Raw genomic sequence first — 16,066 nt, 5'->3', positions numbered from 1 at the left:
CCTCTTCCATTCCCTATCCTGATTTTTATGGAAGAACGTAGCTGGCATTTGCAGACACAGCGTCTGGCTGTCTGCAGCACCCCAAACCATTACATTATTCATGAAGCTCCACTGTTCACTTAATTGTTCTGTGGGGCTTTAGTCTCATCTCAATAAGCTGTTGCTTTGGTTTCAGGCTCTGCACTTGCTTCTCAAAATTTGGAAATTGGTTGGATTTGATTGGAACACACCTTTAGTTACATTACTAGTCGTCAACTATTATATACTGGCAACCAGCAGGGGTCAGTAATGGCACAAACATTCCACAGCATGATATGTAACTTTATTATTCTATCATAATTTAAAGTATACACTGCACGGTCACTTTTGTTTTTCACACAAACATATACTTAATAGTATAGCCATGAAGCACATCTAAAATGTTCTGAAAAATATGGGTCACACTGTGGGTTTTATTTTGTATTCTTCTTCCCAAGCATAAGTCTGAAGCCTTCTAAAAGAGACAGTCGATTGGAGTATCTATGAAAACCAGTGTTCCCTCTAAGTATATTTTCTCCAGAGACCATTCACTAGCTTCAAGCTATCTATATGTTTGGCATTGACTAAAGTTCTCTTGGCTATGGTGGACTTTTAAGAACCAACATGTGCGAATAATATTTTCTTTTAAAAAAGCCCAGAGTTAGGACAAGAAGGGAAAAGCATTTCCAATGCCACCTTTTCCAAAATATGATTTATCTCTGGATTCCTTAGTTTTTAGTTATTTGTTGTGTATGTTTGTCAACACACACGTGTGTACATTTCATGGGGGTTTGGGAATGCAGAAAATTAGCATACACCTGTTACTTACAATGTAGCTATAACTCTAGACTTGTCTAACCAGACTTCTTCCACAAATACCTTTTCACTTGGCACATAAAAATATGAAAAAATTCAACTATTCTAAGACCATCATGTTTCTCTCCATACAAGACCGGAAAGGGAACAAGGGGAGGAGAAATACAGTAAGGTTGGCTTCATATTCTGTATTGCCTTAACAACTGACCAAAGGCAGAATTTTAAAGATTTTGTAGCTGCAAAAATTAAGTCATATACTTGGGCCACAAACCTGAACCACAAGTTCATCCTGACATTCTGAGATCAGGCACATTTTGAATATACAAACTAGCAAGCAATTTTGCTTGTATTTGGTGATTTTAAGTAAAAGCTTAAACTACTATGGTGCTGTCACTTTAAAACAGGAAGGATTTACTCAAGATCAACAAGAATTTGCATGACATGAATCCAAGTCAAGCAAGCTAGAAATATCTATGCATAACTAGGATAGAGTTCCAATCAGTATTACAAACCAATGCTCTTCCACTACAATGAAAATTACTAAGCACATATGCAACTAATCCAGGCACAGGAGGATGGTGGCAGCTTCAATCTTTGACACTTCCAGTCTCAAATGCTGAGTAAAAGCCCTGCTTGAGACATAACAACCCATTCCCAGATCAATCACCAGTCCTAAGGAGCATCTACTATTACAGTCCAAGGAACCACCATGCCTTCCTAGCACAATGCTTTGTTTTGCTGATTGCTCTTCATTAAGTATAGCTAAAGCTGAAATGATCTGAAGCAGGATTGTTCTCAGCCTAGCTGCCAGCATGGGAAATGATATTCTGCTAATAAGAGAGTAAGAAATGCTTGTTCAGCTGGCAGTGAATTTTATATAAATTTCTCTGTATCTAGAGTATACTTTAAGGACTTTAGTGCAACAATTCTAGCAAGTGTTGGAAGGAATTAAAATACTAAGTATGGAACACTTATACAGTCTCCTCAGTTACACAAAAGTGGGGGGAAGGGGGAAATGGCATTTGGGCACCCAAAAGTTTTGTGCCGTTAAGTTCTTATTCGCTGCAGCCTGTATCACAGATGTGTCATATAATAGACTGTAATCCATGAAAACTGATGTCACAAAAAATCTGCCAGTCTTTTTACACATTCAAAATATTGTTTATGTGTATGTCTGTACTTAGCAGACCAATGCAGAAGATCTTGCAGTTGATCAACTTGCTAAAATTGACAAAGGAATGATAATTAAGTAATCCTAACCTCCTGAGCAATATCCATTTTCTTAATTTTCTACTTTTCTTTTCAGACAATTCAAAAATTATGCTCATTACCAATTTTTATGATTAGTTGTTGTTGCAAAAATGTTTAGGAGTAAAATTAAGAAATTAAGGCCTACCACTATCTTAGGGTACAACATTTAATACAAACCACTTGAAGAGATCCATATAATTATGAAAGAGATTTGAGGTCTAGCCTCCCAAAAAAGTTCTGGAAAATCTTTAGGCCTCATTCATATACATCTGGAAAGAAAAGAGACGCAGTTTTCCATGCATGTCCTTTACGAAATTCATAGAAAACTTACATTTTGTACTTGCACATTAAGTACAATTTTCAATGCTAAAAAGCAATTCTTGGAAGGAAGCAGAGATTTGCTGCATCAGTAAACAATAAGATGCAGTTGTGAATGCACTAAATCTGAAGATTGATGGCCAATAATTGCTGCATTCCTATGAATGGAGGCTACTGGCCAGGGTCCAATGGAAGTCCTAGGCTTGTCCTAGACCTAGGTCTATATTATCTACCTAGCTAGATTCTTGTGTTGTCTTAACTGGCCAAAAGAATGGAAGAAAAGGAATCAAATAAAACTTATAAGTGTACGAATTAAGCTAGGCAATACTTAGAGGGCATACTGGGTATGGTATATATACAGATGGATATATGCTTTACGTATTACCTAGGTACACATAAATAGTTAATATATAAAAAATAAAGTGCTTTCTATTAGGTCCTGATGAAAGGACATTATAAAATGTTTCACCAACTGCAAAGCAAAAAATATTACAATCAAAAGAATATTACATCCAACATACATAGGAAAAAGGATAACACAATTATATACAATCCTCTGGATGTCCCAGGACAAAAAAGCATCCCTTCATATACACGGTATATACATATATGTTCTTAATATATTATGACAATATATATTTTAAAACTTTGTTCTCTACAACAACCATCAAAGAGGGGAGAATTCTACAAAAACACAAGAAGCAGAAAGCCCACAAGTCCAAGTCCAAATTTTGCCCTCTGAACACTGCCTTCATTGTTGGGGAAGATGTGCCATCTCTCCTTCCTCGGATGCAGCGCCTCAACATCCTGCAAGGCACTGTGTGCAGCAGCTGTGAAATTGGCGTCACCAGTGGTGAGTAAATCAAATACACAAGAATGAAAATAGATGTCCTTCAGGAGCATCTTCTCATGGCACTTGGTGGTTGCAGTCTCCAGTGTATATACAGAACGGGTGTGACTTGAAACCCCAGAAGGAAGAAGCTGCCCCAACACTGGTAAAGGAAGATGCCCGCTGTCATCAATACGTTCACTGGAGGGACAGCCGTTCACACAGAGCTGCAGGTCCTGGCTCTCCTCATAAGCCAAGGCTAGCTCTTCTGGCATGCGAATGGATAGTGTTAAGTAACGGCCAAGCTGGCGCACAAACACGGTAGTTCCAATGTACCTAGCATGCATTTCCACGTATTTGCCACTCACTCTTTCCACAATACGCAAGCTTTTGGGATCTCCATCTCCACCACTAGTAGTGCCATCTACAAAAGCTGCTGGCAAATCATCGGTTACTGCCTGATACACCTTCTGATCTGTACAGTCTTGGTAGGATTTAAAGATAATGGTAATCTGCAGGCAAAACAAGAAAAACAAGAGAATTAGAACAGGACACTTCACATGACAGCTCATCGGTATGTATCATGGAATATATGAATTCCAGCAGACTACTTAAGAAGCCTTAAAGAGGAGCATCTATTGTTAAAAATAGAGCAATATAATTATACGAATTTCGGGACCATGCTTGTCAATACATGAAACTTCAGAAATATTTAGAATTGATCAAAATGGATTTTGTTTTATTTTCAAAAGCCTCACTAGATGAGATAATGGCTATTTATGGATATGTACTTCAGAACAGCTGAACAGTTCACCCATGGGCAATGGGGAAGATAATGGCAAAGAAATAAGCGTGCTCATCTGCTAACAATTTCACACCTTTCTTCAAAAGTTTTGATCAATGTAAGAGGAAGAATATTTTAATTATTCTTTTACTGAATTTATTACTCACTTATCATTACTTCAGACCAGGACACTTTCCCCTAGTGCAGGGGTCTGCATCCTTGACATCTTTAAGAATTCTGGGAGCTGAAGTCCACATGTCTTAAAGTTCTCAAGGTTGCAGACCCCTGCCCTAGTGGCTCATTTTTACGTGGCCTTAACATACCATATAAGAATAAATGTAATCTAAAAATCCTTATCCTAAAACAGGCAACGGTGTGCTTTCCAAATGTTTTGGATTCAATTCCTCTTAACTTCAGCAAATTGGCTAACAGCAAGAATGTTGGAACCTCAGTCTAAAGCAATGAACTGTCTATTTCCACCATAGACTCCTGCACTACAGAGCTGATCTGAAATGATACAGTGAAGAAAAAGGAGGTCAAAATAAGAACCTTTTTATTCATTCATTTAGTTTTTATAGCTACCTCCTTATACACAGCCAAAGCCCTAAAGAAAGAAAAGGAGAAATTCAAGCAAACCATTTGAACAAAATGTTTCAGGAGGGGAAAACATCAAAGCAAATGTTCTCTACATATCCACCTTACTGTTTATAAAGTCATACCTGTTAAAGATTACTTTATTCTTTCCAAGATCTCTAGTGTAAAATTTCAGAATGCTCCCTTCAGTATTTTTCTCTTTTCCAGAGTTAAGTGTTTTGGTCTAAGGTACATGTTTATTCTACATTGCTGTATTTCTTCAATCAAATGTATCTAAGCTGCTTATAAGTTTACAGAACAATATAATTCTAACAAAATAACTACTTTTCATAATTTGTCTCTAATATTTTCCCTAAAGTTCCTGAGTTTATGCATCATAAAGCACCTCAATTATTAAGATATTTGTATTAATATTTCTGTTAATTAATATGTCGTATTTTTATATTCTGCCTATCATCTCAGGAGCCTTGAGATGGTTCACAAAGAATTGCCCCTAAAAAAAAAAAGACTGACTGCCCCCTCCCCAAAGTTGACCAAAGAACTCCATGTAGGTTTTAGAACCTGACATTCATATTTGTTCTAATTTTTACAGAAGCTGTCAATTAAAGAATCAAATATTCTTGACAGGAAGGGCATCACAGAATATTCTTATCAGATACTATCACCAACATTTAAGCATCCCTCAGCTTTTATTACATTCAGGATTCTCTCCCTCCTGTCTTGGTCATTCTCCTCCTCCTACATCATCCTTATTTTAGCTCCACATATTTTCCCTTGTGCTATCAGATTGGAATTTTCCAGCAATTTCTTCAGTCTAAATCACTTAGACTTTTAGCTGTTTTAGCCCAGTTGGTCTTCAGTCTCTCAAATGCATAGCCACATGGCATAACCAGGACCATGCAACTTTGAAAGAAAGCACATGTTTACATTGTCTGGTTCTGAGCAAGAATTGAGTACTTTCTATTCTACAAGAGAAAACCACAATTCCTTTTTGAATAATTGTGTTAGAGTCAGCTCACAATGTCTCGGGGATCATACTTTGGAGAAGATTTCATTAGTTATTGGTTGCATAAGCCATTCTTCTTTTGCTTTCTCTCAGGAACAGACGGGAAGAGTAAGGTAACACAATAAAACTGAGAATAAGAATAAAAGCAGCTACTTTTTAGTGGATGAAAAACTCCAGTCTTCAGCAGTATAGACATGGAATCCAACTAATGCTTCTTAGCAGAAAAAGCTATCAGCCCAAGGAAAATAAGAGTCCTAAGCAAGTTCACCTATACCTAAAGTGAGAGATCAGTTATACAAATTGTGATTAGAGCTCTCCCTTCCCTCTGCTGATCCCTTCAGCCTCACCATCTTGCCACAAGACTAATTGCCATAATTCTCCTCATTAACGTCACTGAGCTATGTTCTCTTTCATTTCATAAAATGATCATAATTTTGTTGACAAAACAATTGATTTCCATATTTTAACATACTGCATTTAGAGGTCTGAGATGGAAAATTTAAAGCAAAGCCCTGAAGAATAAGCATACCTACTTCCAATGATGATTTAACATTGGAGGAGCAGCCCTGTAATACTGGGCCAAATTTTATGTCTTCCACATACTACACCAATTCTTGTCACATCAAATAGTAAGATTCCTAGCCCTGGCATCCACCAGACAACTTAGTAATGTAGTTCCCAGATTCCACTTACTAGGACAAGCTTTGGAATTTGGTCCATGTTTTGACCAAACTGTACATAAAACTCACTTTCCTTACTATGTGTATGTCTGAGAGAATTCCCATACTTCCAAGAATTTCAGGCATATTAAAACTTCTTCTCAATGGGTAATGTTAAAGCCAGGAGGTTTGGGGGCAGATTGAGAACCTCTGCCATAGAAATAATATGTGCCAAATTACATCCATTTACAACTACAAGTACATCCAAGTACAACTACAACTTCACGTGTGTGTGAAAGGTAATATGACCACCTTTCTTTCAAGAAGCGCATTCTTCTACCTGCAATAAATTAGTTTCAAAATTAATGTGTTTAATAAAAACAAATACTTTTGAAAAAGTAATATGGGAAAGGTGAATGATTAACATGTAAGTATTGTTGTGTCAAAGATAATGTTCCGGCAAGTACTCATTATTATACTATTCCCCAAAGTAAATACTGACTATCCACCACATTTAAATCTATCTGCCTTTAGTGTCTGGAATTATGAAAATTAATACCAAGGTATCTGGAAAGTCTTAGATGACATAAAAAGGAAAATAGCATTCCCTTATTCTTCTCAACTAACCTTTGCTTCTTTTCTCTCTGGATTTACTCCATGATCATGTTAGGGAAAACATGAGAATCTAAGCTTATTACCCCATGTGTAAAATTTTAGAGACCGAGTGCCCAAACTGCAACCTAAAACCTACTCATGCATCATTGAGTGCCGGGCAGGTGTGCTGCGGTGGTAACGGCAGACTGGGTGGGACAAAAAAATTCAATCAATCAATTCCAACTTTGCGAGATCTTTTTCTTTCCCATGAGAACTTAAAATTGACTGAACTTTTTTTTTTTTACACACGGTGGTGGAGGCCTAAAGCGAAAAGATTTTATAAAACCCAGCTGAAGGCCTAGGACTGGGACGATGGTGCATGTGCCCATAGAGAGGGCTCTGAGTGCCGCCTCTGGCACCCGTGCCGTAGGTTTGCCACCACTGACCTAAGTCATCTCCCAGAAATCCTCTGGGTTTTCTCACCTTAGTCCTGCCTCATGCTTTGGACAACTTAGTAGCTTCCACTAGCACCATCTTCAGACAGTGTCTCATATGGTATCCACCATTATCCCATTATGTAAAAGCCATGGGACCTTTACATGTTATACTATCTTGATACTGTATTTCTTCAGTATAACAGTATACTGTTATATTGAAGAAATAAAAATGCAAAAACTGAGGTAATTTAAATAGTGCCATCTAAATTATACCAGAAAATGGGAGCACAATCCAGGAAACACTAATAAAAAGTCAGCAATTATTCTTGGATATATGTATTTATCAATTTGTACAGAAAGGAGATTTTTCTGGAACAAATGATCCTCTGCTTTGATTCCCTGGACTTCCCCAATGTTTTGGAGATGTTCAACATAAGGCTGCTGATTCTTCACAGTCACTTTCCAAAGAGTTCTACTCTGCTCTGCCTTTATAAATAATAATGCTAATAGTTGTTGTTGTTGTTATTTCAGAGAGACGACAGGATAATCTCACTCTGTACATGACAAGAAGTCATTCTTCGCCTTTAGAGATTTAAAGTAGGCCAGTTTACAAGCCTACTATTTGGTCTTTTGCTGTGAAAAGAAAGAATTTACTACTCTTGGATTGCAATTTTACACTCATTTATCTAAGAATTTAATCAATGAATTCCATGAGACTTAACAGAGTAAACACATAAAGGTTTGTAATGTTCCTTTTAAAGTGCTAATTGTCAATCAACCCAACTAGTTACATATGCACATATATTGCACATTACTGCAAAAGTGTTACAAAAGAATAGCAAATGCATTTCTTCATGGACACCAATATTATCAGAACTCAGGTGATTTTCCTCCAGAGAATGACCCCATCCTGCTGCATATTGGGTTGCTCTGTCAATTATTCCTCCTTTAAAGGTTTCTTGAAATGAAACCTTTCAGTACATAACCCCTCATCCTCTAAGCATGATCATGAAAATGCTTTTTGAAAGTCTCTGAACCTCCAAACACCATCTGTATTGCTTACTTGTTTCTCTGACCTAATCCATAAACTGCAATAACTTACTCTGGCACATTTGCTCTATACCACACCATTTATTATTAATAGATGATATTGCTGTGCATTTAAAACATCAATACTTTTGTTAAACATTTCACCCCCCCTCCTGCCAACTCTCTTCCTAAACTACTTTGCTTCTATTCATTCATTTTTAATACATCTCTTCCAATTGATTCTGCAGCTCACCAGTAAGGTACACCTGGCTAAATTCTATGCCTCCAGGGATAATCCACAATACAAATTTTTGTATTGTACATTTAATGCTTAAGGCTGAAGTCCAAACTCGCTAGGTGGCATCAAGGAATGTACCCGAATCTTACTGTTCTACTAATAAACGGAGACTATAATTCTTCACCGATCTTCTGAAAATGTGTCAAATGATTTCACCTATAGGTAAAATAGATATTACCACACCATTTATATCCTTTTTTATGTAATGTAAAATGTCCTTTTGATGTATATTCTTTCAGGGCAACATCTGGTGGGTTCCTTACCACGCAAGCGCCCTAATTTTATGTAATGCCTACAATACATTCATATGAGAAGGGGCATTGTCTTACCTGAATGCCTTTTCTCAGCACGGGGATGGAGAATCCACCAATGGGTTAACTCTGCCTTCCTGCCCATTAGACCGAATCAGCCAAATTTGCTACGCCCATCCTTGGTTAGCCACTCCCACTCTTGACGAAGGCGAAGCAGCTGACGACAGTCCAACGTGTTGGCTCCCAGCTCCCTAATATGGACTAATTGTTTTTAAGAGTGGGAGTGGATTCTCCATCTCTGTGCTTAAAAAAGACATTCAGGTAATACAACGCCCCTTCTCCAGCACTGGAGATGGAGAATCCACCAATGGGACATACCAAAGCCTCACTGTCCCAATGGGGGGGAAACAGAGGCACCCGTAGCTACGTCCCCAGAGGCTACCTGCTGGAGGACCCTCCTTCCAAAGGAGGCATCCGTGGATGCAAAATGGTCTATCTTGTAGTGCCGTACAAATGGAGAAGGCAAAGACCATGTCGCTGCCCTGCAAACCTCCTCATTAGATGCCTGTGTGGCCCATGCCGTGGAGGTTGCAGCACTGCGAGTGGAATGTGCCATGACTTGTCCTGGCACTGGCAGGGAAAGTGATTGGTATGCTTCTACAATGCAAGCCCTGATCCACCTGCCTATGGTTGAGGCGGACACCTTCTGTCTACTAGAGGCGTGGTGAAATGAGACGAAGAGGGCTTCTGACTTGCGGAAGGGCGCCGTTCACTTGATATAGTGTCACAACGCCCTACAAACGTCCAGTGTGTGCCACTGTCGTTCCAAGGCATGGGACAGATTGGGGCAAAAATCCAGTAAAACAATTTCTTGGGCCCTATGAAACGGGGTGTTGACCTTGGGGATGAAGGTTGGGTCCAATCGGAGAACCACATGGTTTTGGTGAAAGGTGCAGAGGTCCTCCCTGACCGACATGCCGCGAGTTCAGAAATGCACCTGGCTGACGTGATAGCGACCAGGAAGGTGACTTTGAGGGACAAGGCCCTCGAAGTACAAGACTTGATAGGTTCAAACGGCGCCTTGGTGAGGGCCCGCAGAACCTGTGGCAATTCCCAGGAAGGGTACCTATGAACCACGGGTAGGTTTTGTATTGATGGTGCCCTTAAGGAGCGAATCCTAGAGTGTTGGGCCAAGGGAACTGAATTGGCGCAGGTAAGTAGGGTGGATAGGGCTGTGACCTGTCTGCGGATGGTATTAGGCGCTAGGCCCCTGTCGAGGCCCTCGAGTAAGTATTCTAGGATGTTTGGGATTATTGTCAGATCCGAAACATCAAGTAGCCGCTTCTTACACCAATTAAAGAAATTCCTCCAGGTGGAGTCACAGATGCGATTTGTTGCCGGTCGGCGGGAGGCCTGAATCATGGAAATTACCTTTGTCAGGTATGATTCCCCACTCAAGATCCGGCGTTCAAGTGCCAGGCGGCTAATTGCAGCCACTGGGGTTCTGGGTGTTGTAGAACTCCCTAGCTGAGCCACACACGACCCGAGGGAATCTTCCATGGGGAAGATCTGGAGAGATTCACCAGGTCAGTGAACCACGGCCTTCGTGGCCAATATAGGGCCACGAGTATGATCTCCGCCCATTCCTGCAACAGAGGAATGCTGTGGATATAATTTACTTGGACTTCAGTAAGGCATTTGACAAAGTAGATAGCAACCTACTACTTGATAAGATAGAAAAATGCAGGTTAGACAGCATCACCACCAGATGGAGCCGTAGCTGGCTGACCGGCCGTACTCAGCATGTGGTCCTCAATGGAACCGCATCTACATGGAGGGAAGTGTGTAGTGAGGTGGCCCAGGGCTCTGTTCTGGGCCCAGTGCTCTTCAACATCTTCATCAACGATCTGGACGAGGGGATAGATGGGGAACTCATCAAATTTGCAGGAGACACCAAGCTGGCAGGAATAGCCAACACTCCAGAAGACAGGCTTAGGATACAGGAGGATCTAGACAGACTTGAACACTGGGCGCTATCTAACAAAATGAAATTCAATGGTGAAAAAAGTAAGGTTCTATGTTGAGGCAAGAAAAACTAAATGTACAGGTATAGTATAGGGAGTACCTTGTTCAACAGTAGTGACTGTGAGAGGGACCTCGGAGTCCTAGTGGACAATCATCTAAATATGAGCCAGCAGTGTGCTGCAGCTGCCAAAAAAGCCAACACAGCGCTAGGCTGCATTAACAGAGGGACAGAATCAAGATCACGTGAAGTGTTAATACCACTTTACAATGCCTTGGTAAGGTTACACTTCAAATACAGCATCCAGTTTTGGTCACTGCAATGTAAAAAAGATGTTGAGACTCTAGAAAGAGTACAGAGAAGAGCAACAAAGATGATTAGGGACTGGAGGCTAAAACATATAAGGAACGGTTGCTGGAATTGGGTATGTCTAGTTTAACCTAACAACTGAGTGTGTCTATGATGGCGCCCAGGTGTAGGAGTCGGGTTGAGGGGACGGTCTGACTTTTTTGAAAGTTGACCGAAAACCCGTGTTCCTGAAGGACCCTGATTGACAATATTAGGTCCGATTGTGTGACCTGAAGGGAGGGGGACTGGATGAGAATGTTGTCCAGATAACACTGGACATGTACCGGTACCCTTCGTAGGTATGCAGTCAACACTGCCATGATCTTGGTAAACACACTTGGAGCTGACAAGAGACCAAACGGGAGGGCCCTGTACTGATAGTGATGGCCCGCGTAGCAGAACCTGAGGAACTGCCAGTGACTGGGAACGATGGGGATGTGGAGGTACGCTTCCATGAGATCTATGGATGTCAGGAAATCCCCGTTTCTTATGCTGCCCAAGATGGAATGAAGGGTTTGCATCTTGAACTTTTGGGTAGGCGATATGATGATTCAGACCTTTGAGGTCCAGAATTGCCCTCCATCCCGAGGGTTTGGGAACCATGAAAAGAATGGAGTAAAATCCCCACCCCCGATGTCCGGTTGGCACCTGTTCTATGGCCTTTATCTCCAGATGTCGAATTGCTTCTGACGGGATTCCTTGATTGAGGTCAAGAAATGAACCATTCTGAGGGACTGGACACAAATTCCAGAAACAGGCTGTGACGGATGGTTTGGCGAACCCAAAAATCTGTGGTGGTGGCTTCCCACTGGTGGGCCAAGAGTGCCAGTCTGCCACCTATGGGGTGGGCACTCGAGGGTCACTTGGACCTTCTATAGGGACGACCCTCGCCTCGAAAGGGCTGTTTGCTCTGGAATTGATGCCTGGGTCTGGGCTTGTCCTGTCTAGCTGTGAACGGGCGGGAGGAAACTCACGCCCGTTCCTTCCCGAAAGGACTGTCTGCGGGCATATGGGTTTGGGCACCTGTAGGCCCGTCTGCTGGAGTGGGCCAACACCTTCCGCTTGTCCTTATTTTCGATCAAGTAGGGAGTCAGGGCCTCTCCGAACAGATAACACCCCGATAAAGGGCTGTAGCTAGACACCACTTGGCCTTTGGATCGGTTTGCCAGTGTCTGAGCCATAGCATCCTGCGTGCTGAGACGCTGGATGCTATGGCTCTAGATGAGAACCTGGCTGCATGTAGCATGGCATCCGAGACGTACTCTGATGCTGCAACAAACTTGCTCAGGTCTTGTTGGGTATGTATCTCCTCCTAGGGAAGTCTGGCTTGTAGTTGGCGAAGCCAGAGTAAGGAGGTTCTGGCAAAGAAGGATACACAGGTGGCGGCTCTTACAGCCTACTCCGCCGCCTGGTGAGTCCTGCAGAATGTGAATTTCCATCTCCTGTCCTCGAACTTTAATACCTCTGCCATGTTCCCTGACACTGTGGACAGGGAGAAGAGGAAGCCAAAGGGTTCATCCACCATTGGCACCTCGAGATCCTCTGTCTGGTCTGGCGCTATGCTGAACAATTTCTTGTCCGTTCCCCCCGGAGGAGGGAAAGTGCCTGGTGATGTCCATTGTTTCCTGATGGCATTCCGAAAGAGTGCTGGATAAAGGATGTGGTGCTGAGTCACAACGGGTTTGAAGAACACCAAGTTTGGATCTGAGCCAGACGGTGGGTCTGGCTGTAGGATCTGATCCAGGCCTATGTTGGTCGTGGAACTGCGGAGCAGAGTCAGAAAGAAGGCTGGGTTGAATAGCCCTCCAAATGGGGGAGGATCTGGAGGAGGGTCTTCCTCTTCCCACCATGATGTCATGCTGGTCATACTCCGTAGGAGAGGAGGCCCTACTGTGAAAAGAGCGGGATGGAGAGGAGGGGTCCTGGTGCTTGAGTGGCCCCGCCTGAAAGGAGGATGGAGATATGGAAGACACTGGTAGGATCTGGCGGCCAGCGCCCTGTCAACTACCTGCCACTGTGGGGGTAAAGGTGGCCTCTGGTATCGAGTGTGCGATCCGCGGTGGCAACAATGGTTGATGGAATGCTTGGGCTTGATCCACCTCAGGAACCTGAGGAGTCCCCTCCGGGAACCATACCCCTTAGGTAGAGGGTCTTAAGGGGAGATGGAAGGGCGTGTCCTCTATTTGCTCCGCCTTTGCTCTGGCCTGCTTTTGCGCTTTGGAGAATTCCTTCTCCAAGGCTTGGTGCCTTCTGCTAGCCTGTTTCTCCGCCAACTTGGAAGGTTTCCTTCCAGAAATGGTCTTAGCCTTGGCTTTGATCCTGCCTGCCACTTCCTGCTTGGAGGATTTTTGTCTTTTGCGGCTAGTGGGAGGGAAGGCGATGTTCTTGGCTTGAGACGTGTACTCCTCCATCCTGTTGTGAGCTATCTCAGTGATACCGAGAGGAAGCTCTGGTAGGGGATCAATTGGTGAGATAGGCTAAGCAGGTAAAGCAGGGAATTAGTCGTCCTGCTCTCCTGAAAAAGGGGCCGCTTGTCTCCCCCCTTCGGGGGTCCGGTCTTGTCTACAGTCATGGTAAACCTGCTCACTTGTAAAGCAGCTGATAATGTTTCAATGTGGTCAGGGCAATGATTGCACCAGATTCATTGAGTAGGCGCTTCTAATGACTGTGCAAGAAATTTGTATGGATAAATTATTTATTTATTTATTTTATATTTGTTTATTTATTTATTTCTGAATTGTGTTGTGCATGGGTCAAAGTTAGTGCAGTACAATAGGTTTACTAAATGAATGGGGGGGGTTGGGTGGCTAGAAGAAATGCTGGCAGTCGGCTCCGTCGACGTGCGGCTCTATTCTACTTCAGGGGAAGACAGATGAACTGATCTTTGCGCTTTCCTGACTGGGAGGCTCAGGAACTCCGTCAGGAATTAGATGGCTATTAGCTGGATCAGCTGCCACGCTACCGCATTTGTTCCGGCAGCCAAAATGGTGACCGGGACAGGTCCTCGTAAATAAGAGGCGGTCACTTGAAGGACTTCCGTACGTGCGCGGGAAAATTGAAAAACGGAAGAGAAAGAATTGTCTCCTGCAGCCGTGGCGTGTTCCGGTGTCCAAAATGGCAGCCGGACAAACAAGCACTGCAGCGAAGCGATTGCAAAAATGGTAAGCCTGCGCATATCGACTAAGCATCCCCCCATCCAAGGAGACGAGGAGTGCAGCGTCTGCTCGAAACAGCAGAGATGCAAGAAAGGGTTGAAGAAATCTGAAGGAATGGCGGCTGCCGATCCGACAGACGAGCCCCAGCCTATTTCCACATGCAACAACGAGCAGAAGGGATTCTCCCCTTCCCCAGGGGATCCGATGGGTTGGCTTCCGCGCTGATCCCAGTGCTGAACAGCTGACCAAGGCTTTCCCCTTTTGGAGTGCTGGAGCCTCGGTAGGAGCTTCAGATCTGGGAGGGGAAGAACCCACCCCGATCTTCTACAGCCTATTTCATCCAGCGCTGATCCCAGTGCTGCTGAAGAGCCTGTGGGTGAGGAGAAGACAGAATCCACCAATCTATTATTCTCTACTACCTGCCTTAGACCGGGAGCCAGATTTGTCACATCAGTCTGGGCTGAAGACCAAGTCAAGACTGGGAGTGGCTACCCAAGGACGAGTGTGACAAATTTGGCTGACTTGGTCTAATGGGCAGGAAGGCAGAATTAACCCATTGGTGGATTCTCCATCTCTGGTGCTGGAGAACAGTTCCTGTAGATACTGAACTAAAAGACTATGGCAAGTATTGTGTGAGCAGCAAGACAAGGCATATAGTACAACTTCCCTTTCTCTAAATGTTTAATCTATGCCTGAAGATGAGTAGGAAGTTGTTTGCAAGTATTCAGCAACTTAAGCAGTTTAATTTAACAAAAATGGCTCATAATACCAACATAACAATTCTCTCTGCTTTTCAGATGCTCAGTTCTTGACTATCTGTGGTAACCACAGTGCTTCAACATCTTTACCTGCATAGGTCAATTTGATGTCACTGCAGACTAGACAGTTGCAAATATTAAAAGTCAGATATCATTATATCAATAATTATGAACATGTGATACAGTATAGCGATCAGGGGAAGGAAATACATGCTAAACATGCAAATTTATCCAGTCTAGGGCTAGCCTAATCAAATATCTTAAACCTTCCAGAAAAGCATCAATATTTTATTTGTAAAGGGTATCGTGGCCTGCTTCCAACTTCAAAAAAGGTGGGTTTCTATTAAAGATGTTCTGTGTTGAGATTATGCACCCATCAGTATCAGTTTTGTAATTTGTAGAGCTACAAGATATAATCTTGAAATGATCAGCTAACATCCAATTTGCACAAGTTGTCCTCTTGACAAGATTCTCAACTCAGCAAGTAAATGACCACCTGTAAACCTTCGTTGACCATCTTTATTCCTTTATTAAATTCAATCATGGTAGTTCAGAATTAAAAAAAAAGTATAACTTTCAGCATATTGTCATTATATGCTTATTAATGACAGTTCTAATTCCTGAGAGAAATTGAAAATTGATGTGTATCTGGAAAAAATGTGGATATGAATAATATTCCCTAGCCAGCATGGTGACTGCAGAATCCTGGGAGTTGAAATCCATGCATTTTAAAACTGCCAAGGATGAGAATTACTGGACTAAACACAGTTAAAATTGCTGCTTCTTCAAGTTTCCTGGGTAAAAAAAAAGAAGCCTTCTTTATTTAAGGTGCACTCAGAGGAGGGTACTTGCAAAGCAGAACTCCATTTGCTTCCGTGGCCTCACTGTAATGCACAAC

General features: G+C 42.3%; 1 protein-coding gene across 3 annotated transcripts in view; it reads right to left on the bottom strand.

Moving 5' to 3' along the window:
- Positions 1-300: 300 nt before the first annotated feature.
- Positions 301-16,066, bottom strand: part of RGMB (repulsive guidance molecule BMP co-receptor b) — a 30,389-nt gene continuing 14,623 nt past the window's right edge. For all 3 annotated transcript variants that reach the window (XM_039366985.1, XM_039366986.1, XM_039366987.1), the window contains one exon: positions 301-3,744. In XM_039366985.1, coding sequence (XP_039222919.1) covers positions 3,088-3,744 — 657 coding nt within the window. In that variant the 3' untranslated portion in view covers positions 301-3,087. The remainder of the gene's footprint in view (positions 3,745-16,066) is intronic.

Source organism: Crotalus tigris, unplaced genomic scaffold (genome assembly GCF_016545835.1).
Source record: "Crotalus tigris isolate CLP2741 ecotype Arizona unplaced genomic scaffold, ASM1654583v1 scf7180000020506.575545, whole genome shotgun sequence".
Classification (NCBI taxonomy): domain Eukaryota; kingdom Metazoa; phylum Chordata; class Lepidosauria; order Squamata; family Viperidae; genus Crotalus; species Crotalus tigris.
This window is presented reverse-complemented; position numbering and strand designations above follow the sequence as displayed.